The following is a 23,296-nucleotide window of genomic DNA, read 5'->3' as shown; positions in this document are numbered from 1 at the left end:
ATATCAAGGAAGTTCCAGACTAGAAAAAAGACTTTATATTCCTTGTAAGTTTGTGAAACTTTTGTATATAAATTATTGTTTGTAATAACTGTTATTGTAAATTGTACTGTTGTGTGTATATTAAAACATATTTGTATTAAAAAAGAAAACTGTGAGTATCAATCTTGTTGGCAAATATCATAAACTGGAGATATATCGGCATTTATTTAACTACTTAATTTAAATTATCATTTATCTCGGTCTCAGACCATTCAAAATTGTAATACGTAACAAATGAGACAGAGTTATGAGTGAATACTACATTATTGTTAGATATGTTATATAATAAGCCCTCTTCAAATGCTGTACCTAATAGTTCTACATTTCGATTGTGAAACATTGTCATTGTTATTTAAATGCATGCCTTTTGTGTATCATACCTATTATTTGAAATATATAGTCTGTTTATATTGTCATTTAAAATAGCATTTGATAATTGAAATTCACATTTTTACATGGAAAAGTATTGGAAGAGTAAAACTTAAGATGGGCTTTCGAATGTGAAACTTGAAACTACATATGGCACAATGTGACAAAATACCCTTGACGTCCATGGTTATTACCAGTTTACCAAGTCTAAGTCAGCTAAAACAGTTATACACCATAATACTACCCCTGTAACTTTACACAGTTAATATAACACATTGATATCCAAGGCCTATACTCGTCTGTCTGAGGTAAATAACGAGTAATGACACTCATGATGGTCCCCCATTGTTTTCACCATTAATTTCAATGCCCAGGCATTAAGTTTCCTACACACAATGGTTGCATTGGGCTGCATTTCTGAATCCTTAATAAAGTCGTGGCTGATAGATGTAATGCCATAAATGTAGTTTCACTTCATACAGCGTTTCAAATTTTGCACGCATCGAGAAGTAATCAATATCTGGTGGTCGGGCGATATTCCACATGAATAGATCCAGTGTTATTTTATTTCTTCACCACATTAAATATACTGGATTGGGGCAAGAGCAGTTGGGCTAAAAATCTCTAGCACTCATAGCATAACTACTATATCCAATTACATTGTTCTTGGAAGGCCGGTATGATCATGTCTTTGTAGTATCTTGAATCCATACGGTTGGTTGTGGCAGCTGCTGAGCTTTATAAGCCTCACACATCAAAGCATCGTATAATTCGAATGCATATTTATTCGATATATTTTGGTAATCTGGCATAATTTTGCTCAGTTGGACTAGAAAGATGAACTTAAACGTTTAGTTAAACAGATAAAGTACATACAATTTTACAATATAAGTAAAATTATGCAGACCAAATCTTACAGCTTGAAATAAGTTATTGCTCTGTGCAAAAAAAAATCAGATGTGTTAAAATGATTATACGAGCACAATTGTGACAGTTAACACATCAAAGTGACACACTCTAAAGTGTTTAACTAGAAACCTATAAACTTTAAGGTTTTGGAAATTTGGAGGAACTCCTTCTACGTATATACTTAGACATTTCTATTCACTGAACACGTGCATAACCGTAAATGACTTTCTAGTTAAACACTGGCATTCACACTCCAGTTTATTTGAATTATGTTATTCAGAAATTGTTGACACTGAAATGAAAAGACGCAAAATTATGTTGACTAAGATCTACGAGAAACGTTTTATAAAAAAAATATACGTCATTAAAAAACTTGTGGGAAATTAGATGGATAGAAAGGACGATATAAAGTAAATATTTTCTTAATCTTATAGGTAGATGATGATATAAAACATTACTTTTATAGCTGCTATACTAATATACACCAAGTACATTTAAACAATGATACCTTAAGTGTTTTCATGTTATTATAATTGATTATATGTGAATAGGTCTAAGAAGACAATATATGTAGTTTCAAATTGGATACCTTGAATTCAATGGTAATTACATGAACCACTACATTGAACAGTAATGAAATTCAGTTTGCACATATACTAATATATTTCACGAAGTAATTAAATAATAATTGAATTCATAGTTTTATAGCTACAACGAAGCAAATTCGTTATAACGAAATAATGTCAATTGTCTCTTCACTTCATGTTTATGGATATCATACATTCGATTATCTGTCGCTTTATTTAAAATGTAAATAACTCGCTATTCAATATATGCTATACATTTGAATATTTGGTACCATACTGTCTATTTCATTTGTAACTCTCAAGTGAGTTACAAACGTTAAAGATCATGAACATGGTTGGAACTCAAAAATAAAAGAACAAAATGCGATTTTTTTACTATTGTGAAAAGATATGATCAAACGGAAGCCAGGTAATTACAATGAGCTGGCTAGAGATGTGTTAGTGGCATTAGCAGCATATGAACAGTTACTCCAAGACGAATCAGACCGTTAGCCACAACAGCTATCTATCGATTGTGTATTGAAGTTAAAGGTTGCCTGCTACGAATGTGACTCACATATCCCCAACGGTAACGCTATTGAATGCTAGTATATATATAAAACAGTTTTCCCAAGGCTGGTCTTATATGCCAGACGCCCAATCCCTCCACGACGAACACAAATATGTTCACCTGTAGCAATGCTAAAAACACGTCTCGTGGATCAATGACATGTTATGCGATATTCTTTGCAGGGAGGAATCGCGCTTCACCTCTATATTAACAAGAAAAATCCATGCTCAATTGAACACAATATGCAAACACATCCAACCACAATTTCATAAAAAAAACGTGACGCATATGACCCTGGTAGGAATACAGTATGGGCAGAAATAAGGGCTATTGAAGTACAGACCTCTCTATCTTGTGAATTAACATCATAGAAACCACATCCAATGACTCATTGTGTTGCTAAATGCTGGTTCTGACTTCAGCTTAATGGATGACAATTCCTACCATCTTCATGCTAAACTACTTTCTACTTTCTTGAAGAATAGAGAATTTACCAAATGGAGTAGCTTGCATGTTTATCGAAATTCAGTCTCATCAATCATGTATGAGATGTTCTTAGAAGAGGTGTACTGAAACAGTTTTTTTTTTATTATTTCAATTAAACGGTCAGGATACCTCAGAGCTCTTAACTTACTGATTATTATCATGCAACATCGTCCTGTCGTGATTACCATACTTAATGTTAAACTGAAAGGTTATGAACTATAATACTCTCTAAGCAGCGTAAGCTGATAGAACAATAATTTGCATTTCAGACAACGTAGAGGGTCATTAATTTAAAAAATGGAATAACTCTTTGAATGTAATTTTTAACTGATGATGATCTGATAGTATAGATCGAAACGTTGTGATAATTAATATCACAACTGGCCTACTGTAAAAGTTGCTGTTTTGTGTTTTTGAATTGATTATTTAGCTCAGTATCTTTCCCACTAAACATTAATGTAATGGATCATCAAATATTAAAATGCATAAAAATGAACTGTAACAGTGATTGAAATTATTCTACAACAATGAGTTTACTCAAATATTATAAATTCTGATTATCTTTTGACCTTTTTTGTGTAAAATATATATATATATATAAACAAAATGCCATTTTGACTGCCTATCCAATTTTGAGATTTTTGTGCTACTAAAACTAAAAACTAAAAACGGTAGCTCAAAATTAGGGCCCCAGGCCTTTAGCTGTTGCATAAATACATCACTTACTGAACTGTAAATATTTATTTATAAGTCACACTTTTAATGAATGCTACTGGTTTATGCCAATATTTGAAATTTTCTGAAGAAGTCTTACGTTTTTACTATTTTATAATGCATTGTTTTAATTCATTAATAAATGAAAGACTTAACGAATTAAAAAAAACAACTAATTGTATTTCCTATAAGAACTTGGTGTATATTATGCAGAATAAACCTTGTTTATTGTGCATTGGTCAATTTTTGAGGTTTTCTTAATGAATTCACTATTATAATTTCTATAGACTTGTAACTGGTCAGTTGAACGTAAGAAGTTCTTTCTAGAAAAAAAAGTGTTAAGAAATAACTTTAAAGCTATTATAGCGACACACTATAAAATAGTGAAATACTTGAAAATTCGACGGCTTAATTTAACATGTGCGAAAATTATGAAGACAGAATCTCAACAATTAATATCTCTTATACAAGCTTACAAGTGAAACAGGGGCGATAAATCAATGCAATTTTTGCTATGGTAACAAAACTTTCAAAGCGTCTTGGTAATGGAAGACTATATGAGTAAATATGCGTAATAGATAATAGATGTAAGATTGTAACTTAAGATAGAACCGTTAATCCGCTGACTTTTGTTTATAATAGCAGTTTATAATATCACGACGGATTAAAATTACTTAATTTTCATCTCATACATAAAACTAGATTTTAAAAATAAAACTTCATTCTGTACAAAACAAAAGAGCGCAAGTATACACACACACACACATATATGTATAATTGTGAAGAAATAAACATCTATATATACTTTTTCATAGTTAAAGACAAAATGTAAAGAAACTAAAGTAGAAACTTAGATAATCCGCTGTATCTACGAGCTGACAAAACAATAAAACTTAATGTTTTTCTTGTTCTTTAAAATTCTTAAAAATTCTTTAATATCTTTAATTAAGAGTATGAGACTATATTTTGCTGCTGATTTGAAAGTATTGTTTGAATTCTGTTGCATGATCATGTAACAGTTACCTTGTTACATAAATAACGACGTTAGAATAAAATGTCTTGAGTTAGCACAATGGGTATCAACTTCGGAACATGTGACGATGTTAGAATAAAATGTCTTGAGTTAGCACACTAGGTATCAACTTCTGAAATAAGGAACGATATTCGAATAGAATATTTTGAGTTTGCACAATGGGAATAACTTCCAAAATCATTAAATTTTCCTACTATTAAAAAACTTACTCCAGTGGTTCAGTTTTAACAGTTTCAAGTCGATATTTCTAGATTCATTACTATGAGTTAAACAATATTTTGGTGTCATTTAATGTGTCAAAATTTATTTCTTTGTGTATAAATTAATATTGTTTTACGTATATTTATATACTTGAAATAACGAATTTGTTTTCTTGGTTATATTTAAGAGATAAGCTAAACACTAATAAAAGTACTATTGTGTAAAAAAATGTATACTCTTATCTGTGAAAATATTGTTCTGGCAAGTTAAAGATAATAGCGGTCTCCTTAATTACAGGTTTAGATAAAAAGTGCTTTCGTAAACTTTAGCTAAAGGAACACACAAGGAGTCGAGGTGAGCAAATAGTGTTTCCAAATATATTAACCTCCCTTTCCTTGTCATTCTAGAAGCCTTAAATACTCACGACTTCATAAGCTAGCCTAGCCGTGTTTATTCATTTGGTCGGTGCGGTGTGTAATCATTTACAATAACACCACAACTGCCAGTCACTAGAACTATAGTAGACAATTTATTTTATAATAAGAAAGTGCTTATTGCATTTGGCATACACCTGAAGGTGTCACGATCCAATATATGTTTGATATCCAAAATAATATCTACTCGAATTCCTTGAGAACTAATTCAGTTTTTGTTAAGGTTTTTGACAATTTACAGACAAGACGCTTCATGTAATTAGATGAATTACATATTAAAGGAATGATATTTTACATTTACTTTCCAGAAAGCATACTATGCAAATTAAAATAAATATCTTTAGTTGCACGAAACCATAGGCATTTAGGCTCATCAAAGACACAAGTATACATAATGATTGGAAATTAAAATAATGACAGTTAACTTTTTCTATTATAGCAATTAACATTAATTGCTTTTTATAGTGTATATTTGAGACTAAAACATGTTTTATTTATTTTTTATAGATTTCGTTTAATATGCATTCTTGACAGCTAATGGTATATGCTGTGAATATTTTATATTTGTGTTAGACTGTTGAAACGATTAATTGTATGATCATAAATTTAAATTACTTAAAAATATATCATATTATCTTCACCTAACATCATGAAATGACATAATACATTACTAGGCGTGATGTTCAATAAGAATAGGATGAATAAAAATTAGAAACGGGGAGTTCTTCTAAAATTTTAAAACACATAAATCGTACACTTAACTCAAAATTGTAAGTATGTCCTGGGGTAGCCCCCCAGTGGCACAGCAGTATGTCTACGGACTTGCAGTGCTAGAAACAGGGTTTCGATACCCGTGGTGGTCAGAGCACTGATAGACCTTTGTGCTTAATGACAAACAACAACAATTGTGAATTTATGTTTTCATAACAAAGGACACTTTTACTCCATAAAAATACTCTGAAAAATGCAACTTTTGATTTTAGTAATGTAGTTCTAATTGAAATATGTATTCCGGTGGCTCAGCGGTAGGATCTAGAGCGCTAAAATTCAGGATTCGATTCCCGCCGAGGACACAGCACAAATAATGTACTGTGTAACTTTGCACTAAAACGAGACAAAAAAAAAAGGAACGAACCGAAGTTCATAAATATGGATAACTGAAATCTAGTTTAAAAGCATAGAATTAACATTAATGTTTTTTTTTCTATTTCAGAAACAGTAAAGTGAATTGAATCCCAATTCCTTCCTTAACCGAAAAGCTATAATGTTTCGTAAATATACTTCTTCTTCTAAGAACGATACAGAGGGTTTTATTTCCCCCATTGATTCCTGTATACATGAGAGTGAGACATATTAATGTCAATCTTATACAGAAGACTGGTTGATGCTTGTTTCAATGTGGAGTTTCGATAGAAATCCGACCATGTTGCTCTTCTCTTTTTCCTTTAACAGATCTTAACCACCAAATGTAGACATAAGTGACTGATCAATCAAACTACTTCTTCTCCAACCACCCATTATTCCAATTTGTTGTTTCTTTCTTTGGTATTCCTTGGAAGTTATCAATACCCAAGTAAACATCTTTATTTATTTTTTTGGTCGAGGAACAAGTCGATAATCTCTTATTCTAAGTACTTTGGGATACCATCCAATTGCTGCCAGCAAGTGTAATGCAATCACTTGATTTCTGGAAATGTGTGCAGAAACACATTTCCGTGGTTTGAGATCTGATTTCGAGACGTCTGCGTTTTTCTTGATGTTTCGAATGAAAACTTAACTTGATCGTTAATTTTCGCGAACATACACAACAGACGAAGTAAAGACTTTAAATTTTATGTTGTATTTTATGATCATATAAAATTAAATTTTGTTTGCTTAACAAAATACTTAAATTTATTAATTGTAAAATAGTTTTCTGACCATCTACATAAAAACAATTTTGTGACATTACTTGTTCTAGAAGAAAAGCTTAAAAAGAAAAACATTTTAGAACAAAACCTATTCTCTATCTATACCAAAACTGTATAGTAAAAAATGGGCTGTAAGGGTTAAGAAAATGAAAAATTGTACTATCGTAGCAGCTTTCATTCATTTTAGGTTCTGGTGTGTCCTTATGTAACTGTATTTACACGAGAGATAGCCATCTCTTGAGAAAAAAAACCTTAATATACCAAAGTAAGTTTATAAAGATAAAATTAAGGATAATTTATGTAGAAAATAACAAAATTAAATTTGTGACATCTTCAAAATACTTTTTTTTACCTTTTCCTAAAAAAAACACATTAAAACATATATACGTCTTCCAAATGTCAGTAGTATCTACAAGGTGTGACGAGTGTTAACATTTTATTGTGCGCAGTGCTGCCTGGTGACAAAATTGTTTTCTAAGTTTTTGATCAATTTGCCTCATTTAACTAATAAAGTTTTATTTGGTAACCCTAAAATAGATCTTAGATGCTTGGATATTCCAGTTTGTTTAGTCAGTTACAATTTGTGTTGTATTTAAACACGTTTGCATACCTATCTTGGGTGCATGATGCATAAATGTAGTCTAATATGAGAATGAACGCTGAACAAGAAATAAGGCAGACTTTTAACTGACTCTAAATTTCATTGTAAAGAATGCTACAAAAATTGGTTCTTTTTCAGCTCCTATAGATGGTTTAACACACTGATACTCTGTAATGGTCGTCCAAGAATATCTTACATCAAATAACAACTATTTTTTTTTAAAAAAAAGAGTAAGTACTTGTTTTTTGTAGTAATTATTATGATGCTAGATAAACTATCTGTTTCAACTTATATAGTTTCATGAAACATGTTAACTCCCTTACGATATAATACTGTCACGTTTTAGGTAGATAAGTCGAAATATTTCAAATAACTAGACCAATTTTCGCTTTGAACCTAGTTTACTTTTGTACATTGTTGAACGCAATTATTTCTACTCTAACTAAAACTCTATAAAAACAGGAAAATGACACACTTTGCATTCCTTTCTTGTATATATCTACTCATTATTATTATCTTATTATATATTTTCCTCTTTTTTTTTTCATGAACAAGTCTTCTCATCACCTAAGTTATAGATACGAACCTTTGTTTGAGAAACAAATATATATATATGTCTCTAAGTTTAAGCATAGAGCTCGAAACCTCCTTTACCTTTTAACTCCAGCAAATGTAGTCAGTTTTAAAAAGATTAAACTTCATGTGTGAGGAAAAGAAATCTGAAAACAAAGAATAATATGAACATAAAACATACTTCCAGCTTAAAGCAATACTGATAACACTGGTCAACAACAAAAAATATCTGTTACTAGAAAAACATTCAACTGTTTCTGAGTAAGTCAACAATGGTGAATCTAAAAATCATGTTGAAAATTGCTGATCACCTCTAGTTTGAAGTTGTGATAAGTTTATTCAAAATATTCTTATATATAATATTCTTCTTTAATAATTTTATTTATTCATTGAAAATTGCAGAAAGGCAATAGCTTTTACATCACCACATATATTCGACCTATGGTGATCATATCTGATGGCCTCAACTATAATCTGCATGCTTTCATAAGTTTCTTTCATGTACACAACAGGAATCGATAGCTTAGTGTTCTCATTGTGCAAAAGTAAAATTTTCAGACTAACATTAGATGAATTGGTAAAAAAATCTCCATCCTTGAGGATGATGTTCAGTACATAATTCTTCCATTAGTGCATCGACATTCGTACAGAAACACAAGGTACCTTGCATGCTGTAGTGAAAAACAAGACTTCGATGACGACTTCGGTAATCATTTAATCTTTTATTTCTACAGTTAATAAATGTCATTGCTGTAAACGAGAGCCAAGACGTTCCCCATGCTGCTTTGATACAAGTCACGAATCACATCATTAAGCTCTTCTTCTGTGATTAGATGAGGCAGTTTATGTCAATGTGCCACAGGAATAGAATTACTAGATGAAGAGGATGAACACGATTCATTGTCTTCTCGCAGAATGACTCTTCTGTTTCCCATTACCTGGTGGATGTGGCACTGGAAGGCCGTCACCTTGAGGTACTGGTTTCATTGCAGATGCAATATCTGGATACTTAATATGCTGGTTAGTTTTACCTGAATGTCCAGAAACATTAGACATGCAAATATAACAATCAGTTAGATGATCTTTGGGCTCACGCTATGTCATAGGAACTACAAATGGCATATTTAGTCTTATTCAGATACTGTGTCAAGCAAGATGTGGAAACTGTACAACACACATGTGAAGCCCAATGTTTTTCTTAGTCACCAATTTTACACACAAAATAGTGGTAGTAAGCTACCTTTATCCTGTGTGTGTGTGATGTTTTTCCTTCGTGAAACTGTAAAAATATTTTTCACAAATGTAGCAGAAACTGTTGGGTTGATTTTTGTACTTTTGGAATTTATTGAACAAGAAGTAGCCAGAATTTCAAGTGATTTTTCAAAAAATACACAATAATTTATGTTTACAGAGCTAAAATTTAAAAGATTTAAAAAATAAGCAAAGTATTGTAGCATTTGATTATATCGCGGACTTTGTTTTCACTGTGCACGAAACGAGGCGAAGTTACCAACTGAGTGAGTGAGCGGTGTCTGACTCAGCTTCTTTTATGCTCAGTCGAGGAACTTCTCAAATATTTTAGCAAACTGAGCAAATGAGGGTTTTATGATTACTGGACGGAGCAGGTGAGTGTAGAAACGAAGCAAAAGTGGTACAATTAACTACAATTATATAGAGAACAAACAGAATATATGAACAATATATTTGGAATTTTACACCAATACAACATAGTTTGAAGTTATCAAAAATGTATGCTTTTCACCCATTAAGCTGTCCACGTAAACTTAATTTCACTGCATATATCTATTATACTGAGTTGATTGCATGACATTTCATACAGTGCTGAAAAATATTGAAATATTACAATAACTCAAACCTAGAGGTGATGAACAAATTTTGACTACATTTTTTAAGTCAGCACCACCAAATTATCCCAAATCACTTGAGTTTTTCTAGTAGCAAATTTTTTGTTGTCCAGTGTAAATTGTATATTTTGGTCTGTTAAGAGTGTTTGTTTGAAGTTAAGCACAACGCTACACAATGGGCTATCTGTGCTCTGCCCACCACGGGTATCGAAACCAGGTTTCTAGCGTTGTAAGTCCACAGACATACTGCTGTGCCACTGGGGGGGGGGGCTTATTAAGAGTGAAAAAACTTTAATCAACCGTTCTTCTCTTGTGAAAACATAACATACAATCAAAGCTTTCGAATTTGTGACAATATATGGAATACTGCAGTTAAGTAATTTTGTTAATTACGGTAACTCGTTCGTCCCTGAATACAAAAAAAAACTACTTAGAATCATATAATGTGGACAATAATGTAGTTTTGGTTTGCTCGTTCTTTATAAGAAACGGCATTTCGGGTTTCGCATGGTTAGTGTTCCTTATTAGTTATTACGTTTGTGCCTTAGGCTTAGCGGTAAACTGTTTTTATGTTTTAAAGTACACGTTTCTCTCCCGTCATTAATTAAGTATTCATTTAAATATTTAACAATTACACTGTACCTAAGTCAAGTTATTTTAAACACGTCAAGCAGTGCATTATCCTTCAGTCTAGCAATAACTTTCCATCTCTCTGTCAACGGAATATGAGTACTTTCAAGGATTCCTGTTAATTAGAAGCCACCTGCATTACCAAATTGTGACGATACTGTGTTCATTATCAACTGAAGATAGACGGTAATTACAAATTTCACTAGTGTACCATATTCGAAACCCTATTAATGTTCTGTTCACATACTTCTATGTCTGAGGTTCTGTGTGATCCCATCAGGATCTAATGAGGTTCATTATTAACTGTTTACAAGTTCTCACACAGCACGCAATATTTCGATGTATGAACCTATAATGTTCAGTCAAGTCAATATATTTATGCACTAACAGCTACTGAGAAAATGAAGGATTGTAACTTGGTTTTTAACTCTCTCAAAGTGAATGATAAATTAGCTGCACGTCAGGACACTAGGAAGCCTGCACAGATTACATACAAACAATATAGCTCAACTCGTATGATCTTAAGCCTAGAAATATTTACATGCTAGTAATAAGCTTCTCATATTCTGTATATGAATCCTCTTTTCTTGTTTGCGAATGTTGAAATGGTTAAGAACTGAACACCTACTTCCTAATGTCTCGCAAAGGATTGATAACTCGGATAAAATTATTAACATTGATGAATTTCAAGTAAACTGGAGATAAATGAATAATCTGTAATCTATTTATTAGACTAATATTTTCAAACGAAGTTGAATTTAAGTCCCTTAAATTGTATAACAGTAATATGAAAACATAAAAAGTATCTCATTAAGTCAAAGACTGAAATATAACAGAAAAGTACATACACCTCAGGCTGTGCGTAGCCTAGTTCTTGGAACACTTGGCTTGGATCAGAAGATCCAAAGTTTGAGCTCTTGATATGCTACTGAACACGATCCGCACTTTTAATCCTGCTATTCGATTAGAAGAGCCGTGGTTAACAGTTCTAAGTCTATCTCAGTTATTACTAAGCCTTGAACTCTCTTATCTAACCGTTTCGTCTATGTATTGCATAAGTTGCTGTTGACACTAAAAATCTCAAACACCACACTCCTACTCCTAATGATATATATATATATGTGTATTTCTCTACTAACAGTACTATGCCACATTAATAAAAACATGTTTTTACGTAAGTAATTATTTTATTTTTCGATGAGACTTTAATCCCTTCCTAGGAGCCAAAGTTTGTAAAAATAAGAAAATAATGTAAGTGAAAGAATATTCCAAAGTTTTTGTTTCAAGTAATATGTGGAACTTTTTACATTGATGAAGCTGGAAGACGTTCAGCGGCAAGAACAAAGCAACATAAAGTTTACACAAGACTGATAAAAACACGAAATTCTGCCTTGGCAGAATAGGGCATGTTGACCAGACATAATATATACTGGGATAATTACAGACACATCGACTCTGATAAATTATAGAAGAAAAAACAAAGAAAACTAAAAAAAAATATTTCTTCATCAACACGATGAAACAATCACTTAAAGGAGATTAAGGCCTGGAAATCAGTACGTTTTGGCTATCATTAGTGAGATCGTCATTCGTTCCATCAATCGCGTTATAAGAACACCGGCAATCACGTCACGTCAATTTCAGTCCTTCCGTATACCATATAAATCCTTGTGAAAACAGAGCAAACTGACCTGAAGACGAAAGACGGAAGTCTTGTGAAATGCCGTTCTTTCTATCTGAGCTAATTTTGTATATTAGTCCTCCAATATTTGCTCTATAAGTGTCATTCTGGACTAAGCAGTTGCTGCTAATTTCACCTTGGTTTGTTCATGATAAGTGCTTAGCTTAAATCATCTGTAAAAAAGATTCATGTTCTTAATTACATAAACATAGAAAGTATATTTACAGATGTTCCTCAGTGCGATTACTCTAACAACTAAGAGTTTAAACATGCAGACAAGCTATTTACTTTCCTTAGCATAACAAGAAGTAACTATAATTGATTTGTTTACTTTGAGCTATATATTTATGTCACAAAGAAAAATGTCATTTAATTCTCCTTAAATATTAGAAACTATCAAATAATTTACTTCTCTTCATCTTGATCTGTGCTCCTTTCCTTATTTGTAATGTATATACTTAAACGATTTTTGTTTATTAAACAAACATTTTCCACTGAGCTTGGAAATAAAATAAAAATGTAAATGATTCATCTATTTCGTCGAACAGTACAACGATCCCTATAACGCAGTAGAGTTTATAAACAGTGTTCATAACCTGCAAGAAAACGTGTCATGCCAATATCACTAGCTTCCTTCCAGCCTTACAGCTCAAAATTAGGAACCAAGCACATATACAAATATAAACAAACTAATGTAGCTTGTAACGTGATTATATTCGTACCTTGTTAATGTAACAGAGCCAAATGTGTCATCTACTGAGAAGTAACATACATTAGTGTCAAACATGAAGGCTTTGTAATGCACAAGGTTATATGCATATTATGGAAATGCATACAAATTAGCTACCATCCACGTATGTCGAGATAGATATAGAAGTATGGTCGGATGATAAATAGAGTTTTTTCTTGTTATATATGTAAGCAAATCGCACTTATCAGCCATATAAAAAGATAGTCAAGGGTATGTGACCACTTTTTCCTGAAAATAAAAATTCTCACAGCGAGATTCGTAAACTACATAAAGGTGAAATACACGATAATTCCAAAAAGGGGTCTTTACTGCTCTCTCTCTGGGAGAGAAATAACTCACACATTACTGTTTAGAATGACAATTAGCGCTGCAATAACATCCAAGAATCGGAGCTAACGCTCATATACACAAATTGTAAGAAACGATTTCGACAGAGAATCTTTTCACCTAGAAAAACATTGTGATGAAGCTGGTAAGCCATTCTGATAACCTTAACAACATAGTGAGCAGGAATGTGATGTTAACGAAGTCTCATAAGCCTAAGTCTCCAGCCACATCTCAAAATGAGCAGCTGTTTGCGTAAAAAAGAAATTAGAATTATAATATTTCCTATGTACAATATACTTTTCAAACTCCTCCGATGTATATTAAATGGTCATTTGTGCCTTTAATTCATAAGCGCGAGCTTTTAAATCACAGATCAATAGCTATTTTTTGAAAACTGTATGAGAGGAGTGGAAGATTTAACCTAACTTTTTCCAAAGAGGGCTGTTATTGAAGAGACATTTTTAAAGAACCATGGTTAAAAACACACGCAATATATACGTATGATGATCCCAAAGATAAATACATTATACAGTAATTTTAGGACGAACTTAATAGTAATTTCCAAAAAAAAAGTGTAAATAGCTTTACCTATTAACCACAATATGAATAACAAACTGAGATTTTATCATATTTTCCATTAACTTGACAAGATTGTACCTATAGAGTATATATACGAGTTTATGATTGAAATACAGTAAACAGAGTAAGGTTATCCGTAGTCTTGATAACTGTGAAAATGTACGTTCAATGCCATAAGGCAATAACGAATTTACGTTTTGGTGTATCTATCATACTTTAAACAACATCTTAATATAGAAAACATTAGTCTGGGAATTCTTCAGATTATGCCAACACCAGTTATCGTGAAAATGAATAATTTTATCTGTAATACACTTCGAGAATAGTTAATCACAATGTTTTCATCATTAACTAAATCATTTATCAATCGTTTACAATATAAAAAGGAACATGTAGGTTGTATAAGCTATACGACAGAGTTTGTGATATTTCAAGGTTAGGTGTTTTATTTATTGTTTCTTTAGCGATGCAAGTCAGACAGTTTTTAAAATGAACCAGTTCAATGTAAATTATGTCTCGTCGAGATGGAGGTCGCCTTCTTGAATGAACCAATAACCGGACGAGTTCAAAGAAACAGATAGCGTGATATGCATAACCTAGATTCAGATAACTTGCAAGCTAAGCTAAAAGAACAAAAACATGTTTCGAGGCCAGCAGAAAAGTCTTATAACTATACCGATTCACTAAGAATGATTATGACTCGAATTGTTTTTGCAAATTTGTATGTATACTGAAATGTAACTAATTGTGCTTATCTTAAAATAGAATAAATAATATTTCATATTAATTATAGTAGACTGATTGCTACAGAAACTATTTAATCTAATAGTTACTGTTTTTCTGCTGACAGAAGTGTCTCTAATGAAACATTTATGTAACATAATAAGTGCATTGCAGTGTACTGGAAATGTGTAGAATACTTGTAAAAGTAGAAAGAAAGGGATATATTAGATAAATTAGAATCTCTCTAGAGAAATTCAACCACTGATGTTAACCTATTGTAAGGATTTCTGAAATGATAGGTATCAAAATGACCGTCGAAAATTAATGTTTTTCTTAAATCACTCAACTCGACAGTAAAATTCAAGTAATTCAGTAAACTCAAATGATTGAAGTTCCATGATACGTAAACTCATATCACAGAAATACTGTTACCTTCCAAACCATTAAGAATGTTAAAAACAACCATAACGAGGCGAGTTAATAACTTTATCTGTGTTCATGAAGATACATGTATAACATTAAATAACACCCTTATAACAAATATTTTTTGTACATTTTGGCTTCCGGCAAAGTTTTTGTTAACAAAATAAAGCTATAATTATGAAAGACATGATAATACTTTTATTTGTGCTGTGATGTCAGTACAGATGAAATTGCTTCTAAACCACTACGAGATCATGCATTAACTATAAAACATGTTTTTTAATCCTGTAACAAAGATTTATTATAATATTTTTTCAATTATTCTCGAATGAAATACAGGTATTAAAGATACTAAACCAACATTTTTTTATTCTAAAGTGTCAAATTTATTATAATATTATAGAATAGAATTGATATATTTTTTTTGCTTTCATTCCAAACCCTAATGTTTTTATTATGTACTTTCAGAGCCCCCGGTGTCTCTCAAAGGGGTACAGGGTAAAGATGTTGACCTGCCATGTAACATCACACCTCCAACACCAGATGATGAAGTGGCTTTGGTTCTCTGGTACAGAGATGACTCTTCTACACCCTTTTATAGTCTGGACGCCAGGAGAGGTGGGTCACCAGGACAAGGGAGACATTCATCCAGTGATAGTTACGCTACTAGAACGTATTTCAGCACCGTTTCTAAGCCGGCCACTCTTCAGCTAGCTGCTGTGACAGGAGATGACAAAGGAGTATATATATGCCGTGTAGATTTCAGAAAAGCTAGAACCCGCTACTCGGAAATCTCTCTCTCGATTATAAGTAAGTCACTCTTTTAAAAAGATAGCTTAGTTAGCTTAATGAGAAGGCAAATTTAAATTATATCGTCAATTTTTTGTTGGTTAATAGAAAATCGGGTAGTATATAATTCTCTACAAACTGAATTAGGAACGAAATGACAACAAACCGAACAAAGGTTGTACGTTAGATTTCTCAATTCGGAACGACAGGGGTATTTTTTGTTATTAGCTAACCTAGTAGTTTGGATGTCACTCGTTGCTAATTATAAGCAAATCCTAAGTGCTGCAGGTCCCATTTACTCTACTTTCATGCCTGGTTTAGCACAGGACGAAGACAACGAAGATGGCTTTTAACATCTTCACGGTACATCTCATCATTTCCACAGCTGACTGAAGAAAATAACACTGGAATGGTTGACGGACGATTCTTGTAACTCGGTTTAAGTGATAAGTATAGGAACCAAATATTAAAGCCAAGGCTACGCTACGATACTGATTTAATTATGGAGCTAAGGCATCTCTTCTTCGTTAAATAATGGGAGATAGATGATATCTTATCAACTAAAGTCAATTAATTCTCTAGCAGTGCTTTATTGAAAATTGGACGTATTGGCGCTAAATGATACACATGTTTGGTTCATACACATGTTTAAATATCCAAATAAGAAGTATTTATCAAGTAATTAGCCACCTATCTTTCATGTATAATGAAGTTATTTTGGGAAAGATTTTATTTTAAAACACGTTTCTTCTATAGCCTTCCTCATTACAATTATTGTCACATCTTCAAGAAACGATAGCACGATTTATATTAAGAATAGAAAGCATAACTTGAATTATGTTCAAGTGACTGAAAAAAATATAGAAAAGTTTCATTTTGGTGTCATACATACATTTTTTTTAGTATTGCAGGATGATAATTATTTGAAAGTATACGAAGCGCTTCATTTGGAGTAGTTTATAGTAATAAATACAACTATATAATAACATGCTTTTGAATGCAATTTAAGTGTTTGTTAATATAAGTCAATTATTATGATTACATTTTTAGAATAAGAATTTAGGTAGGCAGTTCTTAACCAATAACTTTAACTGCCATTTCAGTTTTGTTTTTCTTTCAGGCTGTAAAAAACAACAACAACAACCGGATCTTAAGAGCTTCATTTTGTTAAATAAAGTATATCACGATCTTCGTTTTTCTTTTGCTCACTAAAAGGGGTTAAAGAACCTCGACTAGTTAGAACGTCTATAAAAGATAGAACCAAGATTTCCCTAAAATTACAACACTTTACAAAGTCTCAGCGTGGATAACACAAACATTGTTTGCTTTCAAGTTCAACAGTGTAAAGAAATCTTAATAAAAGAAAATAATTTGAAAACTGAGTATGTGGTTTATGAAACATTGAATGTATGAAATACAGCCAAAAAACTCTCTTTTTTTAATTATAAGTAACATCAACTTTTATATAATTGATTTTTGTGGTTGATAATATTCTGTTTTGATATTCCAAGAAGTCTAGTTCATTTAAAACACTTTACTAGGTAAAACATCCATAATGGAGCTTAAACTTCACATGCTATTTTTGACGTTTCTGGGTCAGTCGCTTATTGAGAAACCCTTTCACTTCTTGTGTAGTTTTTATAAGATTCTGAGGTTTCTTTACTTCTTAAATGTTAAAGTAAACCTTAAACAAGGATTTATAACGCAAGTTGATCAAACAAGGTGTTTGTTAGTTGGTCTCGAGTTTTGATTTTAAGATCTAATCTTTTTTATGCTTCTTGAAACTCATAAATTTTCATGAATTCTTTAAGTATTCAAGAACAAAAAAAAAGGAGGGCGTGTTTTAGGATCTCGGGAATTCAAAGTTTAGCCAACCATATAGTTTACCCATCAACTAACGGTTCTGTTTTTAAGTTTCATCACAGAAAGTAGCCCCTGGAATGTAAATTATTTAGTCGAAGATAAACCTTTTTTTTTTCCTGAAGAAGGTGATGAATGAACACTGTCAATTACCGTTTTGCCGCCTCTTAAATCTTGTTTTTATGAACAAAACATACCTAAGGCCATAATGGAAGAAATAAATGTGAAACGGTATTTTTATGTTCAAAAAGAATCCTCATGTTTATTAACAATATCCTAAGGTAACTACCAAAGTTGTAAAATTTTGAAATATTGAAGAAAATGTAATTAAGAAAATAACAACACTTATATATTTTTTCGAATTTCTAAACATTGATACGATATGGTTTGTCCTCAGTAGTTAACTTGGGTTCTGCAGGTAATGAAAGGCAAGTGTAATATTGCCCCCCAGTAGCACAGCGGTATGTCTGCGGACTTACAACGCTAGAAACCGGGTTTCGATACCCGTGGTGGGCAGAGCACAGATAGCCCTTTGTGTAGCTTTGTGCTTGATTTCAAAACAAACAAACAAGTGTAATATTTATTAATTATTCTAAAATTAAAAGTGTAAATTCCACAGAAACACTTAAACAAACATATGACACAACACCACTATTTTTCAGTATATTTCGTTTCACTGTTTTGCAGGAGCCTAAATAAAGTGAAGTATAATTACTCAATTGTCATTTTAATGAGGATAAATATTCCATTTATTTGATATACAGACTCAATTAATCTGTATTATGTAGGCATATGTTGAGCAAATTCATAATAACTTTCAATCACTTTTAAGTATGAGTATGTCACTAAATTGGAGTATACATATATCAACATATATCTCGAATAATATTAACGAAATTATTTCACACATTCCATTTCATATCGCCCTTTGGGCCGACCATAGCGTAATGATTAGCGTGCTAGGAGTGTGAATCCAAAGGTTAATAGTTCGCAGCCCGTTGCTACTAAAACGTACTCCGCACATTGAGATCGTGATCCTCATGTAAGAGAGATGGTTATATACCACTAGATGGTCATGCAATGGTAGCCCCAAAGATTTGTAGTAAGTGTTGTTTAGCAGCTGCCTTCACTGTAGTCTGTCAATACAAAGCTATAGACAACCATGTGAAGATTGCTTTTGTGTAGCTTTGCGCTAAAATTATGAAATAAACTTAACTCCTTCTGGAATAGGCTTACGAATGTTCAATATATTCTGTTACGTGTTTGCATTAACGCATTTTTAAGTTCACTATTCCTAAGGGAGATTATTCTTTAAGTGTAATTGGTCGTGCTTACTTATGCAGCTTTAACAGAATAATGTATTTGATTAAAATATGCTAAGATATTTCTTTAATATGGCAGCCATAAACTAGCCTATAAATGTTTAAAAGACTAAAGTAGATATACGTTTTAAAATTAAATTGTATTTTTATCTTCTCAATTAGCATTTATTATTGATGTTTAACGCTAATAGGCAACTCGTATCACAACATGATACTTTTTAAAACTCTGATTCAAACGTTTGCTTTTAGTGACGGTTCGAAGAAATACTCACATATAATTCGTTTCTCTCCATATCTATATTTCCAGCATTTTTCCAAGTCATTCGTTTCAAACACATTAAAATAGTTTATCCTGTAGAGTTTTTTGTTTTGTCAAAAAGATTAGATGGATGAATCTGTAAACAGCGTTTATCATATTCATTCTATCGCATGCCGATTAGTTAATAGCTATGTTTTAGCAGGGATTTCAGTGAAAACTTATAAAACGGTGTAATCTTTTTTTATTTATTTTGAGATGTGGAACACATAACGGATTTTGATTCTATAAAACTAGCACAAAATTTTGAGGTAGTGCACTGCAGTTCTAAATACTTGCATTATATTGCACTATTGCATAGCGCATATCTGAATCGTTCAATTTTGATATAAATCAGTATAAATAAAAAATATATATGCTAATAATTTTTCATATTACTCAAATAAATGTTTAAAATGAATACAAATGAACCAAAACACCACACGGTAATAGGTGAACTAAACAAAATGTCGTTGGATACACATGTGTATATATATATACACACACACAGATACACATATAAACATATATATATATATATATTTGTGTGTGTATTTATACATAAGCAGCCATTGTATATTTGTATGGAGACATTCAATCTCTGAGATCTATTGTATCTAATTATCTTTTTCCGGGAAGCTTGAGCAGAAATAGCTTTAGCTTTCACAACTTCCACAGCTGTAGAAGCTATACTCTTCTGAATAACCAAATGACCGAAACTAATGTAAAAGTTCAGCTAACATAATTCTGCCAGTCCTCAAGATTTCCTTCATTACGAGGACTGACGTTGTTACGTCACAGCAAACTTTTATGCATTTATATTTTTTTGTTATTGAATGTTAGTTTTGTCTTTCTAGCGATTTGAGATATGCACTCCTGTCAATAAGGTATTTTCTTATTTAAACCATGGCACTGTTGTATATACAAACAATATTAGACTTTATGAGTACATGAGATAAACATCCAGGTCAAGTATGGGTAACCCTAATTTTGATCTACTGGTAAGAAGGAAGACAGCCGTTTCCAAAGAGTTTTGTCCATCTATAAGCAGAGTAACGGGGTTTATTTCCACTCTTATAACAAATCCATAGCTGAAAGTACGTGTTCAGAGGTGTACCTGTGCAAATCTTAGACGCTAATCACAAATCCACGCCTGGTCTGTATGAACACGGATTTTGGTTTTTATTTGTTCATAGCACCAATAATAATTCGGTTTCAACAAACCATTTCGTTACAAGTAGTGAACTGCATGAGTTAAGTAAATCAAATCTAATAGTAAGTTTACGAACTTAATGATAAAATCCTGGATTCGATTCCCCGCGGGGCACATAACACATATAGCCCATTGCGTAGCCTTGGGCTAAAACGATATCAACAACATCAAGAAAAGACATATTTTAGGTTTTAAGAATCGTAAAAACGTACATCATTTATTCTTCAAAGGTAAAAGAGTATATTGAGCTAGGATTATTGTAGTTACTCTTATAAGTGTTAAGTAAAAAAACCAACACCATTAATTGTTTATAAACACAGCATGATAGATGTGTGTAACGTCGGAAATCAATAAAGCAATTAAAAAAACGTTTCTAACCTACATGGGTATCAGACTAGAAACACTAGAAAGAATTTGATTGAAAAGTTTAGGTGAGTTTAGTAATTGTAAATATTGGTAACAGAAACGTAACTGGTAATACCAGGTAATCAAAAAAAAACAAAAATCAACGTACCTTTTCGTAAATACATCAACGATATGTTCATAAATCATACTGTTTCTGTTTCTTGAAATCCAATGTTTTTTAAACTTCACGCAAACCTAACGAAAATCTTCATTCCATCATCTTTTTACACTGTTTACTAGTTGACTGAAAACGCACTACGCACCGTTAATCAGCTTAAGATAGCTTGAAGAAACATTACTATTTTTGTATATTTTTTATGCCAAAACCTTATGGATTTTAATTTTAAAGGATAGCCAAGCAAGGGATTCTTGTTTCTCAAATTATCATTACCGGTAACTTCAATCGGATTAAAATATGTATGGGAACTAATGGTATGTTTCTGCCAAGTTATTACTCAGAAATGAACTATTCGTAAAATAATCCTCATACTCAGTTTTTCTTTAATCTTAAGATAAAAAGATACACGACTTAAAAGCTAGCTAGAGATAGAAATATGTATAATTATATTTTCTGGTAAACTACTTTATCAAAGGTATGATAATACGAAACGGAAGTTTTACAGAGCTTCGTTTTCGTAATTTTTACGAAACTAATGGTATCTATTTTTTGTTGTTATGACATTCATTAAGATTTCAACACGTGCGTATGATAGTCAAAATTTCCTTAGTTTGTTTGTTTGTTTGTAATTAAGCACAAAGCTACACAATGGGCTATCTGTGCTCTGCCCACCACGAGTATCGAAACCCGGATTCTAGCGTTGTAAGTCCGCAGACATACCGCTTTACCACTGGGGGGCAATTTCCATAGTAAGTTGATTTAAACTTCAAGCCTTGAAATGTGTTGTAGTAATTATTAGTGTAAGGCAGCATTCTTATTGTTTTTTTATAATATTATAACAAACAAATAATAAATAATATATAATTATTTGTTATAATAACGTATCACGTTATTTTATATACACAGCCTGGTCACAAGTAAATAGACACCACCTTTTCAGAAAAAATGAAAGTTTTTAGTCATATTCACATGAATTGATATATTTATAATTTAATTAATATCTATATAATAACTCCGCTTCGTGGAGTTCGTTGATCCTTTGGGGCATCGTGAGAATCATCTCGTCAATTTTAGATTGTGGGATGTTCGCCCACTCTTGCTTCAAAACTTGGAGTAAATCGCTCTTCAAAGTTGGTTTTTTTTGTTGTTTATTGACTTGCCGATCGAGTATGGCCCAGAGGTTTTCGATGGGGTGCATGTCAGGAGATTGACTCGGCCAGGGCTACTTCTGGATACCATTTTCTTCCTGCCACTTTTGGGTGTTTCTAGCAGTATGACACAATGCCCCATCTTCCTGGAACAACGTTGTGTACTTGACAACGAAACCCGAGGAATAAAGTGGCAAGAGTCTTTCCTCCAATATTTCGACGTATTTCGCAAAATTTATGTTATCAACGCACTCCACTAATCTCGATCTCCCACCAACCCAAACAGCTCCCCAAACCATCACGCTGAAACCACCATGCTTCACAGTTGGCTGCAATCTGTTGAGCCAAAACTCTTGGTGAGGCATTCTCCAGACCTATATCCTTCCACTGTCTGAAGATTGAGCGAATCTTGATTCGTCTTAGAACAATACGGTCTTCCAAAAGTCCAGAGGCTTGGTCATCATATCACTTGCCCACTTCTTTCGTCTGACTATGTTGGCAGGTCTTAATAAGGGCTTCCGTCTAGCTGCTCTGCAACGATAACCCAATCTGTGGAGAATCCGTTGATCAGATTTCGGGCTCATCCCACCAACTTTGGCCACTTCTGCAGCCGTTAATCTGGAATCCATTTCGATGCTCCTCTTGACAGCCCTTTTTGTCCTCTCCGATGGACCAGGACGACCCGGACGCTGCTCAGTTGTTTCCTTGCGTGTTTCCTGAACTGAACGACGATTCAGTTGACTGTCGAAAGCGGGATTTCC

At 32.4% G+C, this 23,296-nt stretch overlaps 1 protein-coding gene across 2 annotated transcripts in view; it reads left to right on the top strand.

The window, feature by feature from the left end:
* The window catches only part of LOC106457753 (nephrin-like), a 105,325-nt gene that overhangs the window by 30,922 nt on the left and 51,107 nt on the right, over positions 1-23,296 (top strand). For both annotated transcript variants that reach the window (XM_022383778.1, XM_022383777.1), the window contains exon 2: positions 15,854-16,195. In XM_022383778.1, coding sequence (XP_022239486.1) covers positions 15,854-16,195 — 342 coding nt within the window. The remainder of the gene's footprint in view (positions 1-15,853; positions 16,196-23,296) is intronic.

This window comes from Limulus polyphemus, unplaced genomic scaffold (genome assembly GCF_000517525.1).
Source record: "Limulus polyphemus unplaced genomic scaffold, Limulus_polyphemus-2.1.2 Scaffold370, whole genome shotgun sequence".
Taxonomy (NCBI): Eukaryota; Metazoa; Arthropoda; class Merostomata; order Xiphosura; family Limulidae; genus Limulus; species Limulus polyphemus.
The sequence above is the reverse complement of the archived record's forward strand: the minus strand, read 5'-3'. Positions and strand labels throughout refer to the sequence as shown.